Source organism: Halichoerus grypus, chromosome 12 (assembly GCF_964656455.1).
Source record: "Halichoerus grypus chromosome 12, mHalGry1.hap1.1, whole genome shotgun sequence".
NCBI classification, from domain to species: Eukaryota; Metazoa; Chordata; class Mammalia; order Carnivora; family Phocidae; genus Halichoerus; species Halichoerus grypus.
In genome coordinates this window covers 94,000,703-94,012,056 of record NC_135723.1, presented here as the reverse complement: position 1 = coordinate 94,012,056, position 11,354 = coordinate 94,000,703, and the positions used below count along the sequence as shown (strand labels likewise).

Below are 11,354 nucleotides of genomic sequence, written 5' to 3'. Positions count from 1 at the left end.
CTTTTTTCAAATTGATTTTTGGTGGCAGAATATAACAAGAATATTACCTAAATAGAAAAGCAGTTAGATGACAGAATGAAACAATAATAGAATTAGAGTCTCTATAAACCTGATGGTTTGTGGAATGAGGCTAGAAGCAGATGTGTCTCCATGTGTACAAGGAATCTGAAATAATACTAATAAAGAACTTAATAACGAAAAAATTACAAACATGAGGAAATGTTGAGGATCATACACACACACACACACACACACACACACGCTCACACACACACAACCATCCATAGAATTCTAAAGCTGTTTTTCAAACAGAAAAGAACAGCTTTAAGAATGATGTCCATATCAGATATCAGTATCCTAAAAGGAAACAACTGGAGCACCTGGATGGCTCAGTTGTTGAGTGGCCAACTCTTGATTTCGGCTCAGGTCATGATCTCAGGGTCGTAGGATGGAGCCCTGAGATGGGCTCCGTGCTCAGCAGGGCAGTCTGCTTAAGGATTCTCTCTCTCCCTCTGCCCCTCCCCCTGCTCTCTCTCTCTGTCTTTCTCTCAAATAAATCTCTTTTTTTAAAAAAAAGATTTTATTTATTTATTTGAAAGAGAGAGAGCACAGAAGGAGAGGGAGAGAGAGCACAGAGGGAGAGGGAGAAGCAGACTCCCTGCTGAGCAGAGAGCCCAACATGGGGCTCAATCCCAGGAGCCTGAGATCATGACCTGAGCTGAAGGCAGCTGCTTAACTGACTGAGCCACCCAGGCACCCTTCAAATAAATAAATCTTTAAGAAAAAAAGGAAAAAATAAATGGGATTGGCAAACTACAGGAATCACTCAAAAGCTAAGGTAATATAAAAAGGTATTAGTATTAAAACAAGAAACCCCATACTTGAAAGTAGTTTGCTAGGCCTGAAAAAAAGTGTGTGGGGCAGGGTGGGTGGGGGGGAAAGAAGCTGAGGAGAGAGGGTTATGAGGACAAGATGGGATGAGGATCAACGGAGGCCCCTAAAGCATGCTAGGGGTTTACTCTACAGGCAATTGGGAACTACTGAAGAGTTTTTAAAAGGACACTGACATGATTTCATAAGCATTTTAGAAGGAAAAATAACAATTCAAAATAAAAAGGAGAATGTCAAGTTGAGCAACACCAGATGGGCACATATATTAGTTCAAGCATGACAAGATTATGGCCTGGATTAGGATGACAGCAGTGAGAATGGAAAGATAAGGATGGATTTAAGACAGTTCTGGAAGTAGGATGGTTTGAGGTTGAGTGGTGAGAAAAAGAGAGAAATCAAACAAGTGGTAGGTAGAGTTATCTCCTAAAATAAGAAAAACAGGCAAAAGAATGCATTTGAAAAGCTGGAGGAAGAAAGTAACATTCTGACATGCTAAATTTCAGGAACCTAAAGCAGATGCAAAAAAATGGTTTCTAGGAGGGGGCGCCTGGGTGGCTCAGGATCAAGCGTCTGCCTTCCACTCAGGCCTAGGATTGAGCCCCGCATCGGGTTCCCTTCTCAGTGGGAAGCCTGCTTCTCCCTGTCCCACTTCCCCTGCCTGTGTTCTCTCTCTCTGTCAAATAAATAAATAAAATCTTTATTTAAAAAATGGTGTCTAGGAGGCAGTTGTATATGTGGGACAGGAGGTCTGGGCTGGAGATACTAATTTGAAACTCACAGACAGGTAGTAGTCCCCAGTACCAGCCTCCTCCAGAAAATCTGTTGTCTTTGGAAAGGCCTCAAACTCCCCTCCTGGTCCATAAGCTTTTCAAAGAAATCTAGGCCCAACAACCTCAGAGTAAAGAATATCTCTCTCTCAAGTTTCACCTCTGTTAACTAATCCTACCCTCACCACAGAAAACCTTCCACAGCTCCATCCTGTCTTTGAACCTCAAACACATTTCGTAAGCCAGCCCTACTCCCCAGTGGACCTCTGTGTTGACTGCGAGGGACAGGAAAGTATGCACCATGTCACTTTTTCTTTTCACACTTCAGGGAATTTGTGTGAGGAAATGTATTTTTGCAAGATCTAGGAATGCCAGTTGATCAGCTGAAGCCTGGAGGACATGGTTGAAAAGCTATGTGTCTCCAATAATAAGACCTAGATTCTATTTCTAGTCTTCCCAATCATGTGTGATTTTGAAACACTGATGTAAATTCTGTTTCAGTTCTGTTATCTACAGATCAATAAAAAAATGATACCAGCCTTGTCTCCTCTTTGTAGGCTTGTTGTGCCATTGGAATGAGATTATGGGCTTAAGAGACTTTGAAGGGCTAGAGTGATACAAAGTATAATTAATTTTACATTTCAACTGACCCGATATAAAATCACCACTGGCAGCATCTATAAAGAATTTAGCTCAGTGCCTGGGATTTGGTTAAGTGCTATTAGTGAAAGTATTCTTGTTAGAGTGTGCTCTGAATTATCCAAGGATGACCCTAGCAGTTTATTATTGGCTGAGAAATCTTTTCATTAGGTAAAAAGCCCTGACAGGTCCTGCCTTCTAAATTGTCACCAATACACAGTAGGTCCTAAATTTAATATAACCTAGAATATAGACCATTCCCCAACTGTCAAAATAACTGTTCTATGAGTGCTTTTCATTTCCATGTGTCCTTAGCTCAAAGCTGGTGATCAGGACAACAGAACAAGTTGGTGATGATGGCTCAGTGATGAAACAAACAGTGATCACAGGGAAAGATGAAGGAAGTGTAATAAAGATGGGAGGGGCTAAGGAAAAGGATAAGTATGGGGGGTTCAGAGCAAACCCGGGGACCCCACTTGAGCTAAGGTGGCGAGTCTTATTCCCCACAGCCCTGGTCTCAGAAACTCTATATGGAAGATAAGTCCTGAGCCTAGAGCTCCCTTTCCCACAGATAGCTGATTGAGGCAGATGGGCTTTTAGGGACAGCAGGTAGAGGGACCTGGATCTGGAAGTCTAAGAAACTAGGCTTTTTTTCCTTCCCTGAAAGACCCAAGAGAGGCACAATCTATCTTCCCTGGAGCAGAAGGGCCTTCATCTGTCTGCCTGGAGCCCTCTTCCTCCCCCCTGTTTTTGCCCAGAGCTGTTTTCCAATCCCATTTCATGTCCCCATACCTAACCATATCCACTGATTCCACCAGGCGTTCCTGAGGAGAACACTGTCCTGAGAGTTTCATACTCTGCTGATCTTCTGCATCTCGCAGGGAAAAATCTGGACTGCTATGAAATTTATCTTCTATTTGGGTGTCCTTGCTGGTATGTATCCATGACCTTCTACTCTGTCCTATAAGGCACAGGTTAATGTAGGCTGGAGTAAGGCAGACTGGGGTGTGCAGAGGGTACAAAAGAAGAGCCTAAGAAAACCAGTCATGGACAGAACTAGGTATCTCCCCTCCTAGACCCCACACAAAGGCTCTCAGGAGGCTGAGCCCACTCTTCCAGTGCTAAGCTACTGAGCAGGTGATGGTGCTCACTTGCCTTGGAGAATGCTCAACAATGAGTGTTCCCTGTGGTGATTCCAAAATGTGGGCCTCACCCACAGAGCAGGTCCCAGTGCAGTCACAGGGACAGAGAACTCATTTTGAAGTCTGATATCCCCCTTGTTCCAAAAGTTAAGAGACTCAGAATGCAGGGAATGAAGAAGGTAGAAATAAGATCAAACACAAGGACCTACCTCCCTCACTCCCTGACTTCCAGGAAGTCCTTCTGATGGCAGAATTTGCTGGTGAGGCATTTCCCACCACTTCCTGACTGCCTGTGTTGCATCGCTATTAGCTGTGTGGGCTTGGACAAATTAATTAAGCCATCTGTGCTTCAGTTTCTTTTGTCAAAATGGTGATATTACTCCCTATATTATAGAGATGTTGTGAAAATGTTAAATAAACCCATGGAAAGCACTCAGAACAAGAGCTCAGTGCCTCTTGTCCTTACTAATAGGCCACTTTTTTCCCTTGGGATTTCTGTGTGATCATAAAAGGGTGTGGGGAGGTATAGGCCAGGGCTTGGGAAGGAGTAATGGAAGAACCAAAGACAGCCAAGGCAAGAACAGAACTTTATTTCTGACACTACAAGCAGCCTTCCTCCCTATCTTCTCACGTGTTTTTTTTTAATAATTCACTACATGTTCATATTAAAAATTTGGAAATATTAAAAAGTAGAAAAAAAGAAACATTGTTCACAATCCCACCTCTCAGCCAACACATGCTAACACTTTAAATTTACTCCCAGGCTTTATTTTATTTACTTTTACATTTAAATGGTTTATTTTTTCCTTTGCTTGTTTTTAGACAATTGGATTACTGGATTAATATACATATTTATTATTATTATTAACTTAATGAATGTTTATCCCAGTATTTCCTTTGTTGTTTAATATTCTTTATAAATATAATTTTAATATATGTGATGTTCCATATGTTGATGTACTTTTTCATTTCAGTGCCCTACGTTACTATACTGACCATTTATATTTTTAATGTTTAGCTATTATAAATAGTGCTAAAATGAGCACACATTCATAATCTTTGTCTACACTTAAATATTTTAGAATGGATTCTTGGGGTTGGAATTATAAGGTCATAGGTGATGCACTATTTACACTCCTGATGCCTATTTCTAAATGTTTTTTCAGACAGAATTAATTCATGTCCCTACATGCAGTGAAAGAGAGTCTCTTCCATTGTACTTTCTTAGATTTTAATAGTATCAACATTAAACCAAAAAGTATTATTATAAATATTAGATAAAATGCTATGTCATTTTTATTAGAAAAAGAGGGTCAAACATTTTCACATTTCCTGGCCAGTCGATCACTTCTTTAAAATTGCTCATATTCCTTTTCAACTAGGAAACTGCTGATTGTCTTATTTGTCTTAAGACATGTCTTACCTACTATTAAGAATGTTCTATATATTAAGAATACTGATTATTTTCCCAGGGACACTTTTCTCTGCTCACTCGTCTGTGCAGAAAGAAGACCATGCTCCCTATCTGGTATACCTCAAGTCTCACTTCAACCCCTGCGTGGGTGTCCTCATCAAAAACAACTGGGTGCTAGCCCCAGCTCACTGCTACTTACCGTGAGTGCTGGGAACCCTCCCCCCCACCCCTGGAAGCAGCTGTGATTCATTCTACATCAGTGGTTCTCAAATGGAGGCAACTTTCCCTTTCAGGGTACATGTGGCAAAGTCTGAAGATAGTTTCGGTTTGTCACAATGCACTGAGGAGGTGCTGTGCTCTTGGCATCTATCTAGCAAACAGAGGCCACAGCAAGGAGGCCACTGAACATCCTACAGTGCGCAAGCCAGCCCCCACAACAATCACCCAGCTCCAAATGTCAGTAGTGAGGAAACCCGCTCCACAGAGCATGCCTCCTCAGTTCTTTCAAGTTTTTTTACTGACAATACGAATGTGTCTTATCACTTAAGGGACCAGCAGGTAACTGAGGGTGCATTCGAATTGGACAAACTGAGAATAGTTCAGTGCCCCCAGGATTAGTATTGGAAAGGTACAGTTACTACCCGTAGGCCTAAGGGGGCAAGAGGAGAGAATGGTTACAAGAAGGGGAGTGTGGAAGGGTGGGGAGGAGAGAGAGAGAGGAAGGGAGGAAGCACTGTGTGGAGGGATGGCCTGGTAGGAAGCCCGGTGTGGCAACCCTGTGGGAAGGTAACTGGGAGGATAAATACTCCAACCTCATTCTCCCTCCCATTACTGCCTGGTGCTTGCTATTAACAAAACCTAATCAGAGAACAGAGTACAGGAGAATCCATTGATTTAATCTACATATATCACCTCCCAAAGGTAGAGAGCAGGATGAAGTAGGGTTGTGAGTGGATCTGATGAAGTAAACAGAGCTCCAACACTCCGGTCATCCCATTCTTTTACATCCACCAGAATGCAAATGCCCAGTTGGATAGGCTGGAGCTGGAGCAGAGGGAAAGTAATATTTCTATGCCACGCACAATTGTCCTCTCTACTACATTAAGGATACTACATGAAAACACAGTGGTTAAAGGCTCCCCCTTTACCGTGTGACCGTGGGTGAATTACTACTATGTGCCTCCATTACTTCACCTATAAAAGGGATTAAAAATAGAATCCACTTCATAGTTTTGTGGTGAGTAGTGAATGAGGTAATCCAGACTCCAGATAAAGCAACTGGCACAGTACCTGACACATTGTAACATTCAATATCATCTTTGACGACACAATGATAATGATGACAATGATCATGATGATGACGGTGATGGTGACAGTGATTACTTACAACCCCTTCTCCCTCCAGAAACCTGAAAGTGATGCTGGGAAATTTCAGGATCAGAGTCAGAGATGGCACAGAGCAGGCAATTAACCCCATCAAGATTATCCGCTACTGGAACTTTAGCCATAGCAACCCCCAGGATGACCTCATGCTCATTAAGCTGGAGAAACCTGCCAGACTCAATAACAAAGTCCAGCCCCTTCCCCTCGCCACCAGCAACGTCCGGCCAGGCACCGTCTGTCTGCTCTCAGGTTTGGACTGGAGCCAAGACAACAACGGTGAGTGTACCCCCCACAGCAAATCAGTGGAGGAGCACCATGTCCACATAGCTGAGAAGAGAGGAGAGGAGAATGGGCAGAGACCACGAGTGGTCTAGCAAAAAGAGACCCACCCACAAGTCCAAAGCTCCTCCCTTCCCAGGAAGTTGACACACCACTACCTCCTTGAGGCTTCAGCTGCTGGAGTCACCAGGCCATCTGACTCTGAACAGAGGCCACACTGTTCCTGTCAGAGGCAGGATTCCCATTGAAGAGGCTTTGCTCCTCCCTTGCATATGGCTCATTTTGCATGTAGAAGAACCTCAGAGAACCTGAGTCAGGTCACCTCTTATTCCTCCAAGACTGGACACAGAGTAGAATGGAAACTCTGTTTCTTAAAGAGACATAAAGGCTATTTTTAAATCCTCTAGATTAACTCTCATAACGATGCACAAGATCATTCCCTTTTCTCATTCCTTTTCTCTTCAGACATACACCAGTGGAAATAGAGGGTAGTGGTTGGAGGGGCTACTTAACAATGGCGAACAGGAAGGCTTCTTCTATCCTGTCTTCCCTCAGGCAGACACCCTGATTTAAGGCAGAACCTGGAGGCCCCTGTGATGTCTGATAAAGAGTGTCAGAAAACCCAACAAGGAAAAAGCCACCGGAACTCCTTATGTGTTAAATTTGTGAAAGCCTTCAGCCGAATTTTTGGGGTAATCTTTTTCTCTATATTCAGTTTTCATTTGCTTGTATGTGTCTAGTTAACCAATCATGACAGTAAAAAAAAAAAAAAAATTAGAACACCCTCATCCTCTCACAATTTTTTTGAGAATTTGATAAGTCTGCAGCAAAGCCCCCATTGTCCTTCAGTAATGGGCCCTCCTTACAGATGTCCTTATTCATTAAAGCATGTCATGCAGCACCTCCACTTTGCTAGATATATTATTTATTCTTATAGCTGCAGGTCAAAATGGGCTTAAAAAAATTCAACCTTCACAATGGAAACTGGCTTCACCAGTCCAGATAAAAATGGGGTTTGACTCATTTTACATGTGAGTTCTAGAGAGGTTTTTCTCTGACTTTCTCAAGATGAAACAAGGCTAGAACTCATTTAGATCCAAAGCTAGCCAGCTTCCTGTCTCCTGATCCGGTGCTCTTTTCATGACCCAGCATGCTACCCCTGGGCAGAGCTCATCCATGTTGGGGACAAGAGGGCTCCTGTGACAAGATCTGATCATCTCTCTCTCTGTCTCCCTCTCTCTGCATGATCTCTGGTAGGAGGTGGCCGTCGCTACCGTGATCTGCAAAAACAAGCTCCAGGGGATCGAGGTTGGACACTTCATGGGAGGAGATGTCGGAATCTACACCAATGTTCACAAATATATACCCTGGATTGAAAGCATCACTAAAGAAAAATGACACCTTACTACTCCCTCTGCATCCCACTGGCTTTGTCATTGACTCTACAAGCCACTACTTTCTCCAAAGTCAAAATAAAATTTCCAAGTGGAAATGCATTACACCAGTAGCCTATGTTTTCTTGGTTGTGTCTCTGCCCATATCCCACCATGATGTGAAGAACCAAGAACAAAACATGAAATGAGCACTTATCACACTGTACTAGGATTACATCCATTATCTCATTTAATGCTCATAACAAATCCTTGAGGTTATCTTTCATTCCCACCTTACAAATGAGAAAGTTGAGAATAAAAAGAGTACTTAACATTATCTAAAGCTGAGAGACATCACAGCCTGGAATGGAACCCCCAAATTCAGATTCTCAATCCCATGCTCTTAGCCTCAAAATTATAGGGGGGGTCCATGGCATCACAACAGATTTTGGCTTCTATTTTCCTGCTACTTCTCTTATTCAAAGACTCTGAAGCTTTCACTTGTGGCTAAGATTGTGGGTACTGGAATAATCTCTCCTAAGAACAGCCACGCTTTCTCTCACTGCTGCGCTGATGGCAGCATGCTGCAGCGAGACAGCTAGTAAATGGGTAAGAAGTAAAAAAGAGAACTTCAGGACAGGGTCAATCGACATAAATCAAAGGAAGCCTGGCAGCTCCAGAACAAGGTGAAAAACTCATCTAGATCCAAAGAGAGTATAACCTCAGGGCAGTAGAAGATTCCAGAGGCAGATATGGCTGAGAGGAGGTGAAGGAAGGGCAAAAATTGGGCTTAGCCACAGACCATGGGATTAACAAAGTCAAGAAAGTGGGCACCAGTCCTCCGGTTGAGAACTTGGTATAGAACTTGAGAACTGAGAACTCCAGGTGTCTCAAATCTGGAAATGATAGAGAAATTCTGGATATCCAAGACATTGGGGAATACAGGACAAGGATGGGTAAAGTAATCTCCTAGCAGACGTAGACTGAGGAAAGAACCATACACTATCGTTGGACAATATTTTCTATTTCCTAAGTTTAAAATACAATCTATACTCTAGAGACTTTGGTGTTAGGCAGAATAATGGCTCCCTAAAAATGTCACACCCTAGTCCCCAGAACCCATAAATATGTTATTTTACATGAAAAAGGCAGCTTTGCAGTTGTGATTATGTTTATGCATCTTGGGATGGGAAAATTATCCTGGATTATGTGGGTGGGACCAATGTAATCACCTGGGCCCTTAAAAGTAGAAGAGGAAGACAATATTTGGCCAGAGAGACGTGACAACAGAAGAGGTAGTAGAGATTCAAAGAATGAGAAGGACCTGACCGGCTATTGCAGGTTTTGAAGATGGAAGAAGGGGATTACAGGGCAAGAAATATGAGTAGTCTGGGGCGCCTGGGTGGCTCAGTCGTTAAGCATCTGCCTTCGGCTCGGGTCATGATCCCAGGGTCCTGGGATCGAGCCCCGCATCTGGCTCCCTGCTCCACAGGGAAGCCTGCTTCTCCATCTCCCACTCCCCCTGCTTGTGTTTCCTCTCTCACTGTGTCTCTCTCTGTCAAATAAATAAAATCTTAAAAAAAAAAAAAAAGAAATATGAGTAGTCTCTAGAAACTGAGAATGAAACTCAGCTTCCGACTAGCAAAGAACTGGGAACTTTAGTGCTATAATTGCAAGGAACTGAATTCTGACAACAACCAAAATGGGCAAGGAAATGGATTTTCCCCAATAAGAAACACAACCTGGACAACACCTTGATTTTAGCCCATTGAAATTTGTCAAACTTCTGACCTATGGTACTGTTAACATAATAAATTTGCATCAGTTTAAGGCATTTGTGGTAATTTATTACAGCAGCCATAGAAAACTAACACAACTTTCAAAACACATTCCCTAAAAGAACTGCTTTCCATAATGTTTGTCAATTGACCTGAAAATAAACTCTAAACTCATCAGAATGGCATCCAAACCTCCTAGAGACCTCCCACCCACCCTACCCTACTCCCAAAATATTTCTAAATACATCTTCTGCCACTTGACCCTGTGAAATGCAAATGTGAGTAAAAGGAATGTCAGAAGAAAATGTAAAGAAAAGCCCAATGCCCTCTGTCTTTTAAGTTGGCAACCTGGTCAAGACCCAAACTTTACAAAGTTAGATCCATTAAAAAAATTCCTCAAGGGGCACCTGGGTGGCTCAGTTGATTTGGCGTCTAATTCTTGATTTCAGTTCGGGTCATGATCTCAGGGTCATGAGATCAAGCCCCGAATTGGGCTCCACTGGGCATGGAGCCTGCTTGAGATTCTCTCTCTCCCTCTCCCTCTGCCCCTCCCCACCCTGCTTGCTCTCTCGCTCTCTCGCTCTCTCACTCTCTCTCTCTCAAAATAAAATAAAATAAAATATTCCTTGAGCTGAAGGCAAGTCTTCAAGTGTTGAAGGCAAAGGCAACATTATCCCAGGCAAAGTATTTCCTCTCCCCCCACTGCCTATGACTTACACAAAGACAAATCATATCAATCACTATACAATCAACTCCTCAATGTAGGTTTTTTTCTACCAATTTTTTTTCAATCCCATTAATTAGAGTGAGTTTCCCAGGCACAGTGACCAGCAGCAGCATGGGTTCTGGGGCTGAACTATCAAGACTATGAACCATCAAGACCTCCCTGAGTGCCAAGTTGCAGCTCACAGATCCCTTTCCCTCTGCTCCTCCCTCCATTCCTGGCTCCTACATCCAAGGTTGTACTGTGTTCTCTCCTTGAGGGAGGTGCTAGCTAGTCTTCACTATGTTATTTCACTGATCTCAAGCCCCTAAAACCCCAAAAAGGTTTTAGTTTGCATTCTACCTTGGACAGAGAGGCAAGTTTATTCCAAAATAAGAATACAGTTTTAAACAGGGCCCAGTGAGGGTCACCCAATTCTCGTTTTTTTCTTAGATCTCTTCTTCTCAAGCTATATTCCCCACTTACTTGAGGTTTCTGAAAAAAAGATATCTAGTAACTTGTCCAAGACCATACAGTTAATAAAAAGCAGACTAAGGATACAAACCTTGCCCAATTGACTACAAAGCCTGTGCCATTTCCTTTATGTTTTTCCATAACTACATTTCTAAATACACAGATGTTCCTAGATACTTAAACTTGCTTCTTTCCTCACATATGGCAAAAAGCCCCTATTTAGATAACATAAGAAGTTTTATGGCTTCTCACATGATCTCTGATTTTAGTTCCTACTGAAAAATTCTTTGAGGTCTGTATATAGTGAGTCTTCACAATTCCTATTTAAATTTAAGGCTTCTCTAAACACAGCAGGAGAAGAGAAATAATAAAGATCAGAGCAGAAATCAATGAAATAGAAACCAAAAAACAGTAGAACAGATCAACAAGACTAGGAGCTGGTTCTTTGAAAGAATTAACAAGATTGATAAACCCCTGGCCAGACTTATCAAAAAGAAAAGAGAAATGACCC

At 42.4% G+C, this 11,354-nt stretch overlaps 1 protein-coding gene across 2 annotated transcripts; it reads left to right on the top strand.

The window, feature by feature from the left end:
* The first annotated feature begins 2,200 nt into the window (after window positions 1-2,200).
* On the top strand, window positions 2,201-8,016 carry PRSS37 (serine protease 37). Of its 2 annotated transcripts, none has more exons than XM_036111364.2 (6): window positions 2,201-2,468; window positions 3,116-3,230; window positions 4,912-5,053; window positions 6,259-6,512; window positions 7,071-7,207; window positions 7,773-8,016. In XM_036111364.2, exons 2-6 carry the CDS (start codon window positions 3,197-3,199, stop codon window positions 7,911-7,913), a joined length of 708 nt encoding a protein of 235 aa, XP_035967257.1. In that variant the 5' UTR covers window positions 2,201-2,468; window positions 3,116-3,196; the 3' UTR covers window positions 7,914-8,016. The 2 variants fall into 2 exon arrangements, with proteins under 2 accessions (XP_035967257.1, XP_035967258.1); XM_036111365.2 differs by lacking the exon at window positions 2,201-2,468 and adding an exon at window positions 2,772-2,783.
* Window positions 8,017-11,354: the final 3,338 nt, after the last annotated feature.

What these genes read in the sequence shown, in the direction of transcription:
- PRSS37 (XM_036111364.2), top strand. Translation starts at nt 3,197, where the DNA reads ATGAAATTTATCTTCTATTTGGGTGTCCTTGCTG. An exon ending in CTATTTGGGTGTCCTTGCTG is followed by an intron (nt 3,231 to 4,911) that starts GTATGTATCCAT and finishes TTATTTTCCCAG; the next exon opens with GGACACTTTTCTCTGCTCAC. An exon ending in CTGGAGCCAAGACAACAACG is followed by an intron (nt 6,513 to 7,070) that starts GTGAGTGTACCC and finishes GTCTTCCCTCAG; the next exon opens with GCAGACACCCTGATTTAAGG.